The 19,406-nt window shown below is 43.0% G+C and overlaps 2 protein-coding genes across 4 annotated transcripts in view; one reads left to right on the top strand and one right to left on the bottom strand.

Moving 5' to 3' along the window:
* Window positions 1–1,965: 1,965 nt before the first annotated feature.
* LOC134633570 (hydroxycarboxylic acid receptor 2-like) lies at window positions 1,966–12,766 on the bottom strand. Of its 2 annotated transcripts, XM_063482427.1 has the most exons (4): window positions 12,750–12,766; window positions 5,103–5,215; window positions 3,807–4,374; window positions 1,966–2,852 (listed from the first exon to the last, which is right to left on the bottom strand). In XM_063482427.1, exons 3-4 carry the CDS (start codon window positions 4,197–4,199, stop codon window positions 2,166–2,168), a joined length of 1,080 nt encoding a protein of 359 aa, XP_063338497.1. In that variant the 5' UTR covers window positions 4,200–4,374; window positions 5,103–5,215; window positions 12,750–12,766; the 3' UTR covers window positions 1,966–2,165. The 2 variants fall into 2 exon arrangements, with proteins under 2 accessions (XP_063338497.1, XP_063338498.1); XM_063482428.1 differs by lacking the exons at window positions 5,103–5,215; window positions 12,750–12,766 and having other exon boundaries at window positions 3,807–4,479.
* The window catches only part of stxbp4 (syntaxin binding protein 4), a 41,180-nt gene continuing 31,364 nt past the window's right edge, over window positions 9,591–19,406 (top strand). Inside the window, exon 1 of one of the 2 annotated variants that reach the window (XM_063482425.1) lies at window positions 9,591–9,837. In XM_063482425.1, coding sequence (XP_063338495.1) covers window positions 9,782–9,837 — 56 coding nt within the window. In that variant the 5' untranslated portion in view covers window positions 9,591–9,781. The remainder of the gene's footprint in view (window positions 9,838–19,406) is intronic. The other variant, XM_063482424.1, reaches the window with a different exon arrangement.

The raw sequence follows: 19,406 nt of genomic DNA, 5'->3' as shown, positions 1-19,406 counted from the left end.
ACTTGAGACTGGGGCGGAGGTTCACGTTGTTATTCCCGACACATACCAACAATTTGTTGCGACCCTATGATACGTGTCAGATTGTGGATGGAATCCAATAGAATGTAACTAAGTAAATGTACTTATTTACATTCCACCAGCTTACTTAGTTTTATTATTTTAAGGCAACTAAACTGAGTGGATCAGCTTTTTGAACTAAAATTACTGATAACTTGCTAAAACTGAGTGCTAACTTCATATTTTTAATGAAGCACAGTTATGTTTTACAGTGTACGAGTACGTCTCTGTCTCTCTACCACTCACGACTGCAGAGACCACATATGCAAAACTCACAACTGTTGCATGACCTTTATAAAACGATGTCACAGTAGATGTTCGGCTTTACTACCAAACATTTAATGATAGCTCAGGGTGAATTGCACTTTTAATAATATCCAGTTTCCATATATTATATTGAAGAGGATTATATTTAATATTTTTTAAACATTTTGTAATTTGGTCACTTTACACCTGCAGCACAGGAGGAAGGGGATCTCACTGCCTCCATGTGTGAACACAGTCAGACACTAGAGGGAGGCAGAAACACAAAAACTACATGTTGATGTCGCTGCTGTGGACCAATCGCCAGACTCTTTATTTATTAACCCTTTCATGCATGACTTATGACAACCTCAATCAGGATTTTTTCTTATTATTTATTAAGTATTTTAAAAAGATGAATAAAAATACTTAAGAAAAAAAATCCTGAGTATACCATCAACACTGACACAAATACAAGAAAACAGCCTTTGAATAGCTGTCCACTGTGGTGACCACTATGCACGAAAGGGTTCATTTTTACTTTATTTATGAATGCAGATATTTAATCAGCCAATCACACGGCAGCAGCTCAGTGCATTTAAACTTGTAGACACGGTCATGGCGACCTGCTGAAGTTCAGCATGAGGAACAAAGATAATTGGCTGCTGGCTGCGACCTGCTGGGATTCTGCATAAAATATCTGAATGCTGGATGATAGTTTATGGCAGATATTAATATTATAGCACGCCATAATGATAACAGATACAGGTTTAATATTGAAAATTATTACCTTTATAACAAAATGCATGAATGAATCTTTGATGCAGTTTTTAACCGTTTACTGAGCTCACTGAAAAGTCACTGAATTGCTGTCATATAATTTTGACTCCAGCTGAGTAAATCGTGACTTGTCAGTTATGCTGACAGCAGCTATATGCTTTATTAAAAAGGAAAGTTTTAAGGCTAATGTTAAAGTTGAGAGTGTGTCTGTGTCCTGAATCCAAACTGGTTCCACAAAAGAGGACCTGAAGGCTGAGATATGGGGTGATACGAGGCCTCTGCAGAACTCTGATATTTTAGAACTGCTGATGAGAAAAGGTGGTCTGCAGGCACTATGTCCTGCGATGTGTTCTTTCAAAATGAACTGATCACTGGTTTCCATTATGTGGTGGGAATAAATTGTATGTAAAATCCAAACAGGAAAAATGCAAACTTCTGGTCACTCGTGTTTAAGTCTCAGTGTTTGTTTGCCTTTGAAAGCTGCAGGATTTCAGTTCAGCTTTATTTATATAGCACCAAATCACAACAACAGGATTCTGGATATCTATGAGTACAGAATCCTTATATCTATTAAATAACCTAAAAAAAATTGCTGAATATACCTTTAATTCAATTCAAACAGGTAAATTATAAAAACATTTTAAGCTGACTTATGCACAGAGACCAAAACAGTTTCAGTATCAGGCTGTAAACATGTTTTCTTCTGCTGTAGTTTTAACATGGGACTCCATGGACACTGGCTCACTACTGGAGCCTCTGCTGGACGTCAGAGGAACTGCAGGTTTTGAGACCTCGGTGATGTTTTTTTTATTTCTGTTTGTAATGTAATTTATTTTATCAAAATTTTAAAAAAAGAACATATAAAAAAATATAGCACCAGACACTTACATTTAAAGAGTTCAACAGGAAAAATATTTCAAACTTGACTGAATATATGTTTACATGGTTATGCGACAGATTTTCAGATTCATCAGAAAACAAGCCAAAGGTATAACTTTATGCAAAATTACACAAAAATAAAGGAAATCAGAGCAGGGAAAAGGTTTCACTGCTTGGTTTAGTCTTTATTAGCAAGGAGCAGCTCACTATTTCGCCTCGCTTCCTCTATCAGTCCTCATGGGTTTCATCTCCTCCTGGGTGGTTGACTGAGTTCCCGAAGAAGACGTCTTGTTGTCCTCGGCTTCCTGCCCACAGCGCAGTGCACGGGGCAGCGCACCCACCAGGGCCTTCCTGAACATGGAGCTGGAGAAGACGTAGATGATTGGGTCCAGGGCCGAGTTCAGGAAGTTCAATCCCAGAGACACGATGCTGAGCTGGGTGAATATGTAGAAGCTGGTGCAGTCCCACGGGCGGTACGAGCGGGTGAGCCACACTCCGATGGTTGTCACCGTGGTGGGCAGAAAGCATACCATGAATACTGCAACGATGGCGATGCACACTCGCATCGCCTTGCGCACCTTGTCGGGTTTGCCCATACGTCGTTCCTTCAGGAAGCTGGAGATCCGGATGGAGCAGAACAGCAGCATGGCCATCGGGAAGATGAACTCCAGCACGGTGAGGATGCGATGCATGGCCACCAGGATGATGATGGCTCGCGACGCCTCTTTGTAAGACGTGAAAAAGAAGCACTGGGTTGTGTTGCCGCTGCCCTTGATGTGGTTGTAAGCCAGCATAGGAACCCGGGGCGTGATGACCAGCAGCCAGACAAACAGCGACACAAACACCGCCTGTCGCTTGGTCATGCGGTTGAAGCGGTGGTGAGGATGGACCACCTGGAAGAAAACAACACTGATGATACCGGTTCTGAAACTTCCACCTGAATACACTTATCTGGATAAACAAGTAGGAACTGTTGTTTCTGTTCTCATCATCTAGTTTGGTGTCTCCTCCAGTAGACACACAAAAAAATCAGATTTGGGGCTAAATTATAAACTTCTCTAACCAGCTGGTAGACCCACACCTGAAGTTATTTTGGCACACCCTGCACCGTCACCTGACGGGTTTTCCTGGGTTTTAGGGGCAGAAGAACATCAAAACATGTTCCTGTTTTCGGTATGTCTGGATAGTGCCAAAACTAAAGCTGCAGGTTCTGTTTAAATCATCTTTTGAATCTTGAAAATGTTTGATGGTGAAATTAATTGTTTTCATGGCGCTGATTGGCCAATCATTATTATCCCGCAGGGTTATTGCATCATTTTTAAACAGGAAACCAGTTTTCGTGTCACAGTGTCAGGTGATGGATGGATGGATTCAAAGATCTCAATCAGGTAAAGTTCCTAACTTCCTAACTACAGTTTCAGTCTTCCTTCCTTCAGCTTAGGCTTCCTTCAGCTTCATTTATAAATGACTTGTAGAATATGATTACAGCTATTTATCCATTAATTTAGCTGAATGGGCTACTCTTTATACCGCTACCTAACCATACCAGCTGTTTACCCATGTTGGCTTACATCTCCTTTAGTTTTACCCAGTTATGTCATCAAGCTATTTACATCAAGCTATTACTACCAGCTTTTCCCTGTTTGGAGCCCCATGAATAAAAACAACCTGTATCACTTTAATAGATCTGCGGCACACGAGTTTCCCGTGTTGGGACTCCGTGATTCAAAAATATCAGAAATGCAGTCAGAGGTTTGTTCTCTTTACCAGGAATGTGGCCCAACGAGGTGCAACAAAAAACTTTGTTAAGCATTTTTACAACTCCATCACCACGAGGACTCTCTCACCTTAAAGTAGCGATAAATTGCCACCACGGTCATGAGTGCGATGCTCGCCGAACGGTTGGAAAACATCAGGAAGAGGTTGATCCGGCACATGCCGTCTCCAAACACCCAGTGACTCCTGAGCAAGGCGTCGATCCTCAGAGGTAGACTCACTAGAGCGAGGAAGTCTGCGATAACCAGGTTGAAGAGGAAGAGGCTGTTGGGGTTCCACGCCTTCAGTTTGAAGCAGAAGATCCACAGAGCGACCAGGTTTCCCAGCAGCCCCAGAATGACATCGATGATGAGGACGGGTGGCATGATCTTACCTTCCAGCCCAATACCGACAGGTGGGCAGCCACCATCGGCAGTGGGGGTGGTGAGGTTTAAGGCGGTGGTGAAGTTTGGCTCTGAGGTCATTTTGGTGACTCAGGCAGAAAAACCTTGAAGTTTATTCTTAAGTTTGACTGTTAAAAATATCTGTGGGTTTGGTGGTTAAATCTGAACGAGGGGGGAAGTCTGTGTGACCACACCGTGGAAAGTTTCCAAACTCTTGAAATTTGAAGCTTCTTCTTTTCACGTTCTTCCTTTTTTTCTGTTTTAAAACAGCAGAATTTAGATTTTTATCAAAGATGACATGAATCACTTCCACTCTTTCACAAGTCCGAGACATGCTGGGATCCAAAATATTTAACAAACAGAAGAAAAAAATGTATGATGAAATCAAAATACTTGTTTTTACAGTAAAACAGCAAATTCAAAGTTCACAAGTTAGAGTCAAATGTCAGTCATATACATTGTCACATCTGTAATATTCTTGTCAATATTCTTGACATTTATAATTGAATGAGTGTAATTTGTTAAATGTGTAAAATCTGTAACATATTGTGTTGTTTAAATAGTTTAATCTGTTACTGTTACTGTCTTGGAGCAACTGTAACCCACACAGTTTCCTTAGAGATTAATAAAGTATTCTGATTCTGATTTAACAAAGAAGTGTGCCATTACTGTGTTATCGTGCCATATAATATTCAATCAACATGAAGTTTTAATGGCATGAAGTTCCCAGCTACAGGATTCAGTTATTAAATTACAATAAACACAGATAGCTCTATCATAACATCACAAAATAAACATTTTAAAAATGTTTTTGACTAAAAACATTTTTAAAAACATGCATGGAAGGATATTTATTTATAGTTTGCATGTGGCATTTTAAAAAGTCTACACTGAGAATGTCAGCACAGATTATTAAACAGGACTGTGTATGTTTCCACATCTGATCCAGACAATCAGAGGAGATTAGATGAATCCAGTACTCACCAGTCCTGACAGGAGCCGTTCATTCATAAAGTGTCCGAGGAGGAATGATCTTTGTCGGGTATTTATGTCTCCCGCAGGAGGATCTTCCTGGTCAGCTCGTTGCGCCACAGAGGCTGGTACAGAGTGTGAACAAAGTCAGAGTCAAAAACATTTCACAACACATTTCACAAACTGAGAGGCCGAGGAAAACTACTCAGCCAAGAGTGCTACCAGTAACATGACATACTTTAGCACCAGCATTTAACTGGTTATACAAATATTTAGATTTTACAGGGAATCCTTTCCAGGCGTCCAAGTTACTGAAAACTTAACAGCCTGTTCTGCTTTTCACTGCTTTACTGCTCTTTATTATTCTCTAAGACTCCACCAGAGCTGCTTTCCATGATTCTGACCTCATGATGTTGTTATAAAGTTAGATATATATTAAAAAGCTTTGTTTATACGTGAGCTTTATCAGTGTTTAAGAGCACGAACACTTCCTTGACCCGTGAATCTGCGCTCATAAACAGTCCAGATTTGTTAATAGTTTGCTTGGTTACCATGGAACCAGGTAACAAACAGACCTCTGTGGTTTTAGCTCGCGCGTTTCTGGGTCAGAGGTCGTCACATTTACTGATATTCTCGCCGGCCGTCGTCTTTGATGCGTCATTGCTGATGACCTGAGGGTGAAACTTGTTTCCTTCTGTGGGGACAAACACGATGAAGAATGAGGATGTGTCGAAATCTCGGTGTTTCTGTTGAGCTGTGGGTTGGCCGGCTCCACAGAGGTGTGGAGCTTCTAAGACTGATTTCTCCTGCTTTACACTTCCTGTGACTCACACAGATGAGTGTTTGATTGTATAAATATCAGCTCAGAACTGGAAATATTTCATATTACATTAAAGAAGGAACTAAAAACTGTTCAGTTACTCACCAGCACCAGAGATTAATAATAAAAATAAGATTCAGAGTTTAGCTGAAAATAAAAGAGGACACACTGCTGCTCAAACAGAAACTGATAATAAAGCTGTAAAATCATAAAAGAAAGATGGTGAAGCTGTAAAACACTCGTGTCCTTTTCTGTTGTCTCATTGAACTCGTCTGTAAAGAGCAGCATTAAAAATAACTCCAAGCTTTCAGTCTCAGTGAAAACAAAGACGCTGGACGTTAAAGAGTTCATAAGAAATCTGAAATTTAAGCACGTCATAAATGTTTTATTATATTATTAATGCTTTATTTAACCAGGAAAGACCCACTGAGATTTAAAATCTCATTTACAAGGTGACCTGAAAAAAACTAAATTTACAAATTATGAAACATCATTGATCACAAAAATATAAATAAAAAGTTCAACAGTGTCACCAAATAATTCAACAAACAACACATTTGCATTCAGATCTTTGAGTGTTTCAAATATTAAGCATTTGTTTAAATGAGAATATCCTAATGGTTTAATTTTCACACTGACTTCACTCAAAAGACAAATCTGAATTTCAGTTTCAGTTTTTTTCCACCTTGTCATGGTCCAGGGTCCCAGCGTTCTGAGTTCTCTGGTGTTTTTGTCATTTCGTCCACTTTGTTAGTCTAAAGTTATTCTGTAGTACCTAGGTTGTTCTGTTTAGCGTTTCCTCCTTGTGTCTTTGCCCTCTGAGTGTCTGTTTGTGCTTATGTGAGTTCTTGGGCCTTGTTTCCCCTCCTTGTGTTTTACTCCGCCATGTTTATCTGTTTCCCAGCCCGTCATGTCTGCTCTCTCTCTCCCTCATGTTCCCTCGCTTCCTCTCGTCTGCCTCTCCTCCTGTCCTGCATCATGTTCCTCTGTTTCCTGTTTTATTGTGAAGGGCTCATGTTTCCATGTTCATTCTGTTCAGTTTTGGTTCCCCTGTCTCGTTATGGTTATTCATGTCAGCTGTGTTCCCCGAGTGTTTTCTCTTTCTCGTTATCCTTCTGTGTATTTATATCAGTGTCTCCCTCAGTCCCGTGTCGCGATCTCCCTCATGGTTTTCCAGTTTCGATTTGTATTGCCTTTTTCCCAGAAAATAAAGCTGCGTGTTTTGTGTTCACATCGCGCCTTTGAGTCTGCATTTGGGTCCTATCCTGCCTGCACACAGCCGTTCATGACACCAGCTGTTTGATTTGAGACTTGGAGGGAGGAGAGAGAATCACCAGTCAAGAGTTAGATACCAAATCAATCTTCCAACCGCGAAGAGCTGTGATAGGTGGAAAAGTCAAAAAATTTAATTTAGTGTTGGAAACAACATGAATTTTGTTTTTTTGCATTGAAAAGTAATTTTGAACGGCACAAAGTTTGCTGAACAGTATTAAATAATTGTTGGAGCTGAGGTGTGGAATACATCACAGTGTCATCGGCATAAAAATGGAAATTAGTGTTCGATACTCCTTGATCAACATTATTAACATATCCGGTGAATAATAATGGCCCCAGGACTGAACCCTGGGAAACACCTTTAATCACGTCAAGGGAGCATCCATCCATCCATCTATTCGCTTCCGCTTATCCTTTTCAGGGTCGCGGGGGGCACTGGAGCCTATCCCAGCTGTCATAGGGCGAGAGGCGGGGTACACCCTGGACAGGTCGCCAGTCTGTCGCAGGGCCAACACACAGGGACAGACAACCATTCACTCGCACATTCACACCTAGTGGCAATTTGGATTATCCAATTAACCTATCCCCACAAGCTGCATGTCTTTGGACGGTGGGAGGAAGCCAGAGTACCCGGAGGGAACCCACGCAAACACGGGGAGAACATGCAAACTCCACACAGAAAGACCCCGGCCTGATGTTGGAATTGAACTCAGGACCTTCTTGCTGTGCGGCAACAGTGCTAACCACCGTGCCACCGTGCTGCAAGGGAGCAGGATCAAAAAATGATCAAACCTCAAAAAGATGTAGATAATGAGCAGTTAAAATGTAATAATAATTTAGGGCTTGGTTTTTAAATTTTTATCTATATATTTGTAGCAATGACACAGTGTGTTACATACATTATAGCCATCCATCCATCTTCTTCCGCTTATCTGGAGCCGGGTCGTGGGGGCAGCAGCCTAAGCAGAGGAGCCCACCCCTCCCTCTCCCCAGCCACCTCCTCCAGCTTGTCCGGGGGAACACCGAGACGTTCCCAGGCCAGCCAAGAGATAAAATCTCTCCAGCGTGTCCTGGGTCTGCCCCGGGGTCTCCTCCCGGTGGGACATGACCAGAACACCTCACCCAGGAGGCGCCCAGGAGGCATCCTTGTCAGATGCCCGAACCACCTCAGCTGGCTCCTTTCAATGTGGAGGAGCAGCGGCTCTACTCTGAGCCCCTCCCGGATGGCTGAACTTCTCACCCTATCTCTAAGGGAGAGGCCAGCCACCCTTCGAAGGAAGCTCATTTCCGCCGCTTGTATCCGTGATCTCGTTCTTTCGGTCTCTACCCACAGCTCGTGGCCATAGGTGAGGATAGGAACGTAGATCGACCGGTAAATTGAGAGATTCGCTTGTACACTCAGCTCTCTCTTCACTACAACAGACCGGTACAGCGTCCGCATCCCTGTAGCCGCAGCACCAATCCGTCTGTTGATCTCCGGCTCCCTTCTCCCATCACTCGTCAACAAGACCATGAGATACTTGAACTCCTCCACTTGGGGCAGGGTCTCGTCCCTGACCCGGAGTGGGCACTCTACCCTTTTCCGGCTGAGGACCATGGCCTCAGATTTGGAGGTGCTGATTCCCATTTCCGCCGCTTCACACTCAGCTGCAAACTGTTCCAGTGCAGCTGGAGGCCATCACCCGATGAAGCCAACAGAACCACATCATCCGCGAAAAGCAGAGATGAGATTCTGAGATCACCCAAGTGAAAGCCTTCTGCCACTTGGCTGCGCCTAGAAATCCTGTCCATAAAAATTATGAACCGAATCGGTGACAAAGGGCAGCCCTGGCTTCAATGCTAAGTTCTTTGTCAGTGATAAATGTGTTGAGTCATGGATTATACCCAAATATGAAAAAAGTCCATCTTGGACAACAAACTACGTACATTTAAAAGGAGAAGTCCAGTCTTTGCTTTAAAGTCATGATGTGAGTATCAGGCTCAGCAGAGTCACTGCTCAGCAGCTGGGAGTGAAACAGTAAGCACGTCTGACACTTTAGTTTGATGTGAGCAGCTCGCACTGCTGTTATTACAGCTGAGGGAAGCTAACGAGGACTGGGCCTAGATTTCAGCTGCAGTGGTGTAAAGAGTTCAAACTTTGTGATGACGTATGAACCAGGAGAGCATCCTAACCGTCTCCAACATTTGTCTGGAGGTTAAATGTGAGCCTTACAGGTGATCTTCACCCACAGAGGCTACATTTCAACACATTTAATCTCCTGTTTAATGCTCTCATCCTGCAGCTGAAGGAAACTTTAAAGTTTGGTGTGTGTGTGTGTGTGTGTGTGTGTGTGTGTGTGTGTGTGTGTGTGTGAGGGACGGGTATCAGCGCGGATTAGTGAGTAAAGGTAAGCGTGTCTCTCCCTGTCTAGGCGGATTTCCATTCCTCTCCTCTCTGTGCGGTCACACACACCGTCCCGGTTTGAACCGCCGCCGCCGTCTCTTCTCATCTCATCGTCTCCTCCTCTCAGCCGCTCGTCTCGCTCCTGTGTTTTTTTCTTTGTGTGTGTGTTTGTGTGTGAGAGCTCTTTATTTGTTTGTCTGAGGCCATCGTGCGATGCCATTCCTCCCCCAGGACGCTGAGCGATTCGATGGGCTGTCTCTACTCTACTGGTAAGCTAATTCTTCCTCTGCTCCTCCTCCTCCTCCATCCTCTCTCTCTCTCTCTTTTTGTTTTAATGGAGAAACTTGTCTGCTGTACATGCTTCAGTGCTTTTGTTTTTCTGCCTCGTTCTCGCTCTCTGCTCATGTGGGTCGCAGACTTCAGAGGTGAAGCAGGTTTACAGGCTGTTTGGCGCCAGATGCCGCGGAGTTTAAGTCCACATGCTTGTACGCAGTTCTGGGTCAGAGACGCTTTAAAGGACAATGCAGCGCTCGCTGCTCCGCACGGATTTCCATTCTTATTCTATTGTTTTGCCTTCCACCAGATTTTAGTGGCACATACTTTTTTTACTCCAGTGCTCTGATTTACTCATGTTGCACCTGAAGGTCAAACATTTCAGATAAAACAGTGCTGCTGTCGTCGGGTGAAAGAGCGAGCAGAATGAACTCTTAGCTAATGAGAACCAAAGTTTGGCTGCAAGTACAGATGATTTAATCCTGTAATTTAATTTTAATTTTTTTATTCCTGTGAATTTTCTCTGTTGTTGTTACTCGTCTTTGCATCGCTTTGCATGCATGAAAGCTTTCGATAGGCCAAGTTAGAACTGCACAGTTTAACAAAACGTGCACAGCCGAGAAGCTCAAACCAGAGAATTTATTCTAAAATGAACAAACTAATAGCTGCACGGACTCTGAGATTATGGGCTGCTACTATAAAATAGTCCATTTCTGACCACCATCTCTCAGGTCACAGACCTACAACTTAACGCGTCATCAGCCCTCTAACAGGACAGCTGCTTGATTGTAGGAAAACAATCATATCATCTGTAGTTGTGGAAGGATAATTTAAATTAAAGGCATTAAAAGTTGACATAGGGTCAGGAATTAGTCCGGACCTCCTGCCGGTCTACCTCCGCAGTGGGGTGAAGAGAGGTACAGGGATCAGCACGCTCACGTGCCTCAGGATCAGTCCTTATGTAATGTTTTTCTACTCTAACTGATCCTTACACCTTCTCTCACGCACATTTGAATCGATGTTTTGTCTAAAACATGCAGGCACACATTCACGGTCACAGTGTCCATCAGGGTTCAGTGTCTGGCCCAAGGGCACTTTGGCATGCAGACTGGAGCATCGAGGGATCAAACCCTGAGTGACCCTGATGAAAAGACATCCAGTGACAGTCGTTCTATGGTTTCACCTACAGAACGCTTTGGTTTTGCCTCCTCTGGACGAACGTTATTAACCTCCATTATTTTAGCTGGAACTGAAATAAACAACAACCACGTTCTGGGTTTAGAAAGAGATAAAAATGCACGGCTGTAAAGGGACCTGCTGCTGATGGACAGACTCGCCAGGTTAGGCGTAAACACATGCGTGGATATCACCTGGTTAGCTCAGATCGACTGATGGTTTATTGCAGGAATGTATTTGAGAGAACAACACCAGGTCTCCACAGAGCAGAACTACATTCCTCAGAGAAAGAAACTCTTTACAGTCTGCCATCCTGTGAAAAACTGAGTCCATCCCACGATTCAACAGCAGTACGTTGCAGTGATAGTTTCTGTGTCATCTCATCAGTCTATCAGGGGGTTGTGGAGGAGTTTTGGTCCACTCTTCTTTTCAGCGTTGCTTCATTTCATTGAGGTTTGCAGCATTCATTCATGCACAGCTCTCTGAGCTCTGCAGCAGCTCCGTTCTTTTCTTTTTCAGTTGTTCTGTTGGAAATCTGCTGCGGTCCTGTTGATGACCCAGTTTGGTCCAAGTTTCAGCTGTGAGACAGACGGCCTCACACTGGCTCTAGATTACTTTGGTATACAAAGAAGTTTACGGTGCACTCAGATCATCATCCCTCCACCACCGTGCTCATGGTCGGTATGAGGTTTGGTTTCATCCAAACATGCTGCTGTGCCTTAAGGACAAACAACTCCACTCTGGTCTTGTTCACTGCAGAAGACTTTGCTTTATTCAGACACAGCTTTACAAATGTGAAGAACTTCTGCTGCAGTTCTGTGAAAACCTTCTGCTTCAAGGGCCTGAAATCCACCTACGAGGACATTATACTGCCTCTGTTTTATCAAAATTTAAAACGAATATCCTCATATGTGGCTCTCATTTTTCTTAGAAACAAAAATTGGTTAAAAAAAATTTGGTGATTCTTTGTTTTTACATTTATCGGGTCCCAAAATACCCAAATATCGAAGAGAAATTAAAAATGCATGCCATGGAAGAGTTCAGGTCTTAGGAGGTTAAGCAGCTCTAATGTAGACTCACCGTTATTATACACACCATGTTAGGACCAGTGTTAGGGCTACAGAACTGCACTAACTCTCCATGGCACAGATTCAACAAGGTGCTGGAAACACATTGAAGTGTTGAATGTTGGAGAAATCAAAACAGGAACTGCAGTTTTACAGCGTTATGAAGTATTCAGCTCGAGTGTATTAAACAGCATTACTGCTGGTAATCAAACAAACACACTCCATGATAAGCATCCCTTACTTCTTTTTATGTACTGGCTATGAATGAGACATGAAAGTGAAACGTGAGCCAGCAGTTCGGGTTTCCTGCACAGCTTCCTGTGTCTGCTAATAATCTGTCAGCGTATGGATCCATAACCATCACTCATGCTGGGGAACACATCTGCTGCGCTTCACCGCAGGGAGTCTCCTCTTTGTGTTCCCACTCTCGTGCTTTTATTTGACACTTGAACATACAGAGAATGACGGCAAACAGACAGGAGCAGATTAAATATGCAAACACCAAACAGTAATCCTCACGCGGTGCAGCTCTCTGCACATTTGCATAGCTCACGGATCAGCGTGCATTTTCATCAGTTTAGACTAAAGAAAAGAAGTTATCTGTTCATTTGGCTGCACAGATATTTAACACAACACTGAAAGCAAACATTCAAACCTGAACTCACTTCCTTCTCTTCCTTCATTTTCATGTGATCCTCTCTTTGCTGGAACATTTGAATGAAATTGAATCCTGGCTTTCAAAGCTCTTGGGGCCGGTGGGGTGACGCTCAAGCAGCAACTTCAAGGGCTGAAAAATGAAGTGGAAAGAGACAGAAACTGCAGTTCTTTTAATGTCCACATAAAGGATGTTCAGCTTAAAATGTCCAACTTTACAGCAGAAGTTACGTCTGAACTTAAACCTTATTGTCCAGCTGAGTTTATTTCCCCAAACTTTAGAGGAGACTTCACTAAGTGGAATTAGTCTGTGTGATGAAATCATACAGTGCAAGGATGCAGCTAATCAAGAAGAAGACAAATAAGAATTCGGCTGTTTTTGCCTTTCAGTTCTCAGTCCTCATTGGTTTTTGGATTTAAAGAAGCATTTTGCTAATGTGACGTCTCAGATACAAGTTGGTGTAACTCTCCAGCTGGTTGCTGCAGAGAGGTGCACGGTGCTGCTTTGGTCTCTAGCAGAATCAGCATCACGTGGAAGAATGATTCACCAAGCGCTAGTGACACTGTGAAAATGCTGACACAAACTGGAGACCTTTCACTTTCAAAGTAAAAGTTCCACCTTTGCTGGTTTGCACTGCATGTTTTAAAATTACACTTTTGCTCAGAGTGTAAATGTTAATATTTTGCAGAAAGGTCTGCATCTTCCATTAAAAACTTCAGCTGATCGCAGCAGTCTGCCTGTGATCAAAGCAGTTGCAAGGTTTTTGGTGCAGCAACCTCTTTGCAACCGATCTCACCCAGCAAGCCTCCTGAAACCATCCGCAACCACTCCGGGAACACACGTTTTTCCCAAGCGACCGGAGGTTCCAGGGGTGTAGTCTACTCCTCTGTAGGCCTTAACAAGTGGACAAAGAGCTGATGATGACTGTGAAGGAAGTGCTAGAAGACTTTAACCTACCATCAGGTAAAACGCTCAGTCATCTGTGCGAAAACAGCTGCCTGTGGACAAAGACCCTGAGGTGGGCTCAGTTAATGATAAAACTTTGTCAGATGTTGGAACATCTGAAGTATGTGCCTCACTTTAGAAGTGAGAGTAAAAGACGTTTTCAGGTGGAGAATATGTGACCAGGCTTCTCTTTAGATGTAATTTTATTGTACATGGAATCGATCGCTTTAAACCAGCAACATTAAACTGGTGAAAGGTCCATTATTTCATTAATGACCAGTTACTAAAAATAGAAAAAAGTCAGTTAAAACTGTGACACATGGATCTGTTTAATATCTACATAACAGCACAAAACCTCAGGGACATCTCTTTCAGTTTCATTGATGCAGCCAGTAAACTATACTGCAGGTTTAAGTGGAAGGTTTGTTTCTTCTGCAGGTAAAGCTACAGATGAGGTGCGTAGGTGTAGGCGATGGTGGTCCGGAGGCTCTGCAACGGTGTTAGCGTGTCCTCGCTGGCGCCCGGCCTCTGTGGGATGTTAATCATTTGCGACAGGTCGTGCAGATTATCAGGTATTAAGTGATCAGTTTAATTGCTCCCTTGTGTCCCAGCAGTTGGCTTCGCTGCACATTGTCAGCTGCTGTCGTCTGTTTGTGGGGCTGGGGGAGCTGCTGCTGTCAGGTTACTGATGTGGAAAGGTACGTTTGTTTTACCTGTAGTAGATTAACTCACGATAATGACTCTTCATCGCTGAGCTGGGGGCAGGCGGAAGCCAAAGGTTATGCAGAGTGATCAGATCTGGCAGCGTCTTGCTGTACTGATCCAGGCTTACAGTGAATGCATCAAATACCCGAGTGAGTCTGAGCATTTAGATCTGAGTTCATGTGTGCACTGATGTATTTGACAGGAGAGATTCTCATTGGCCAAAAGAAAAATCAAACTATAAATGAACTATAATGGAAATCTATAAATGAAATAAAACCAGACTCCACACCATCTTTAGGACACAGAATTTCACTGTGCACCAAAACTGGAGCTGTTAGCCGTACAGCAGCCATATGATTGGACATTTTAACATGACTGAGTCGCCTTTAAAGGAGCTGCAGGCGTTCACGCTGGCTTAATTTTTTAACGAAGCCTGCTGGTCACCTGATTTAAGCACCAATTGGAAAAACTTGCTCAACTCACGCTTCATCGTTAACAGCAGATAGAGTGCCGGGTCTACACACCAAATTTATTTCAGTTTATGAAACAGCTGCTGAGAAATGACCTACGTTTCTTTTAGCTGTCATGAAGAGGCTTCCATGTTTTTTGTGGTTTTGTGCTAATTTTTGTGAAGTCTGGAAAAAAGAAAAAGATGACCTTTGAGAAAGGTGGAGACTCCAATATGGCCCTCAGCTAACATCTAACAGTTACAGTACAATAAACAAAAAAACTGACTCATCTGGGATGGTGGGAAAGAGTCTGTGGTCCCAATGTGTTGGTCAGTTTCTGTTCAAGCCGAGTAACTCGACAAACGTAGACTCTCATTTATCAGCATCGACTGAGTCCATTTGGTTTTTGCGTGACTTTATTTTGCTAATTATTGATCTACTTTGTTGATGAATCATCTCGAAATAGTTGGTTAGCATATGTAGAAGTGATTTTTAGTAGCTGGTTGCTCGACTGACATTTGCTGCTTAGAAAACTGTTCGGCTGTATGATGTGCATGCATCGGGTCTCCTTACAATATATTTGGTTCCTTAAGATGGATTATGATTTCAAACTAATCCTCTTCACAGTGTGACCTTGACTTCACTGTACATTATCCCTTACATAACACAGTATATGTAGGGTCGCCCTGAAAGCTGCGCTGCTCAAAGCTTCTGAAGAACTGAGATAATATCACAGCTTTAAAACCGTCCTCACGCGACGTCTCAGGACCTGGTAGACATCCTCAAATGCTTCTCAGCACACAGAGTGGAGGAAATAACTATTTAATCCCGGCTGAGTTGCTTACTTACAGAAAAATGAACAGTCTCCGATTTTTATGGTAGTCTAAGGAGCTTGGAAAGACTACGATGACCTGGATGACTGAGAACCTTCACAGACAGATTTTTATGCTAGTTTTTGATGGAGGAAATGCATTAGATAAAAATTATACAATGATTTACATGTCAGTGTGTGAAATAAACCAGCCAGAATTCACGTTCCTACAGACTGGCTTTTAACCCATGTGGCACACAGACTTCAGTCAATCAGTCACTTACAGATCCTCCTGATCCCAAATCGCTATTGGTGTGTATAACACACACCTGTCCACAGAATCAGTTTCATCCATTCTAGCCTCTTCACACCGCGGAGAAGACCAAAGAGCTGTCTTAGGACGTCAGCATCAAATGAGCATCATAGTCTGGAGCTCCATGCAAGATGAGTGGTGGATCTGCCCAAAACTACACAGGAGGATCTGGTAATGATCTGAAGGCCAAGAACATCATTGGTAACACATTGCACCATAATGGACTAAAGTGTTGCAGTACCCACACTCAAGACGACACATGTACAGGCCTGTCTTACGTCTATCAGTGACCATCTAAATAATTCGGAGAAGGCTTTGGAGAAACAACTTCACCACATTGAGGAGCCAATTGACAAGGCGATGTACCATCAGCCAGAACAGTGAAGATGGATAGTGGTTGGTTTTATTCACCAGCATAAAAATGACACAAACATACCACTAAGGGAACAAAGGAGTGGCTAAAGAAGAAGCATATTACCACTAACCCAGTCCCCAGAGCTCAGTCAAGTTTCCAAGCAGCCAAGAGACCTAAAGGATTCAGAGAGTTTCTACAGAGAGAGACAAGATGTGAGCAAATCTGGAGACCCACTACAAGAAACATCACACTGCTGTGCAGAAGCAGCGGTTCCTCCACCAAGTACTAAGTCATGTTTTGCTTGGAGATCAAATGCATTAAAAGCAATTTATAATTTCTATGTTATGTGGGGGTTTTTTTCTGGATTTTTGGTTGTATCGCTCTTAAAATACAACTTCCATAAAAATTTGAGAAATAAACAGATTTAGCAGGAGATGGAATTATTATTCCCCGCGCTGTATCAGGGCAGCTATGTTCCAACGTAATCTGAATGAACTAAACAACAGTGACTCAGTGTCATTGGAATGATTTTCTGTAACTCTGATCATGAGCCACTCAAAACCTTAAAGTTGTTTTGCTTTATTCTATTTATTCTGCTGGATGGTTTTACTTTCATCTGTCAAACTGTGGGACACTCTCCTTTCTTTACAGTAGACCAGGATAATGGTATGTCTACTTCCTGGAGAGTGGGCTTCACTTGGTTGGGTCTTGCTTCTGTGGCCTGTTTCTATCGATGATATTACCCATGTGTTCTTTAGTTCCAAGATGTAGGAACCTCATTCTGGTTGCACAGTTTCAGTTTGGCCTGTTTCTCTTGCTCTGGGAGCTTCTTTACCTGCAGCTTGTAGGTTCACAGCAACAGCTTCCAAAAGCAAATGCTGCTTTGGATCTTTGCTGTTTGTTTTTTTTCCAACCATCCATTCATCCATCCAACCACCCAACTATCCAACCAACCATCCAACCATCCACCTTATCATCCAACCATGCAACTATCCAACCAACCATAAAACTAAACATCCACCTAATCATCCAAATATCCAACCAACCATCCACCTAACCATCCAACCATGCAACTATCCAACCAACCATCCAACTAACCACCCAACCATCCACCTAACCATCCAAGCATCCATCCAGCCAACAAACCATCCAACCAACCAACCATCCAAACATCCATCCATCCAACCATGCAACTATCTAACCAACCAACCAACCATCCAAACATCCATCCAACCAACCACCCAACTAACCATCCAACCACCCAACTATCCAACCAACCATCCACCTAACCATCCAACCATCCAACTATCCAACTAACCATCCACCTAACCATCCAACCATCCAACTATCCAACCAACGATCCAACTAACCACCTAACCATCCAACCAACCAACCATCCAAACATCCATCCAACCATGCAACTATCCAACCAACCATCCAACTAACCACCTAACCAACCATCCAAAAATCCATCCAACCATGCAACTATCCAACCAACCATCCAACTAACCATCCAACCATCCAAACATCCATCCAACCATGCAACTATCCAACCAACCATCCAACTAACCATCCAACCATCCACCTAACCATCCAACTATCCAACCAACCATCCACCTAACCATCCAACTATCCAACCAACCATCCAACTAACCATCCAAACATCCATCCAACCATGCAACTATCCAACCAACCATCCAACCATCCACCTTATCATCCAACCATGCAACTATCCAACCAACCATAAAACTAAACATCCACCTAATCATCCAAATATCCAACCAACCATCCACCTAACCATCCAACCAACCATCCAACTAACCACCCAACCATCCACCTAACCATCCAACCATCCATCCAGCCAACAAACCATCCAACTAACCATCCAACCAACCAACCATCCAAACATCCATCCATCCAACCATGCAACTATCTAACCAACCATCCAACTAACCACCCAACCAACCAACCATCCAAACATCCATCCAACCAACCACCCAACTAACCATCCAACCATCCAACTATCCAACCAACCATCCAACTAACCATCCACCTAACCATCCAACCATGCAACTATCCAGCCAACCATCCAACTAACCACCTAACCATCCAACCAACCAACCATCCAAGCATCCATCCAACCATGCAACTATCCAACCAACCATCCAACTAACCACCTAGCCATCCAACCAACCAACCATCCAAAAATCCATCCAACCATGCAACTATCCAACCAACCATCCAACTAACCATCCAACCATCCAAACATCCATCCAACCATGCAACTATCCAACCAACCATCCAACTAACCATCCAACCATCCACCTAACCATCCAACTATCCATCCAACCATCCACCTAACCATCCAACTAACCATCCACCTAACCATCCAACTATCCAACCAACCATCCAACTAACCATCCACCTAACCATCCAACCATCCAACTATCCAACCAACCATCCAACTAACCATCCAAACATCCATCCAACCATGCAACTATCCAACCAACCATCCAACTAACCATCCAAGCATCCAACCATCCATCTAGCCAACCAGCCATCCAACTAACCAACAATCCAAACATCCATCCAAACATCCAATCAACCAACCATCCAAACATCCACCTAACCATCTAAACTGCAAACATGACTGTTAAATCAAAATATGTATGCAAAGCGTTCTCTTCGCAGCTGGTTGGTAAATTAAGTTTAAATGAAACAGGGAAGCACAGTATCATAAACCTTTCCTAACCTAAAAAAAAGACCTTCCAGGTAAAGTTGCAGAATTTATTTGGTCCTTGGTTTTACCTCTGAAGACTTTTAGGTGGAAGTGATTATTGTCAGTCCTCAAGGGGGCAATATAATACACAAAGAACTAACTGGATCCTTTTCATGACCGCTGTATGAAAAAACGTGTCATCTGTGCAGAGATGTGTGTCACTAAAGAGAGAGAGAGAGAGAAAAAAAAAACAGCAGATGCACCATGTGACCTTTCATTCGCTATTTTTGGAAGTGGTCAGCATGATTATTTTGAGTGTAAGTGAACCCAAATTAAAGGATCAGCTCTCTCTTGTTGTTACTCCCATAAA

This window comes from Pelmatolapia mariae, linkage group LG8, assembly GCF_036321145.2.
Source record: "Pelmatolapia mariae isolate MD_Pm_ZW linkage group LG8, Pm_UMD_F_2, whole genome shotgun sequence".
Lineage (NCBI taxonomy): Eukaryota > Metazoa > Chordata > Actinopteri > Cichliformes > Cichlidae > Pelmatolapia > Pelmatolapia mariae.
This window is presented reverse-complemented; position numbering and strand designations above follow the sequence as displayed.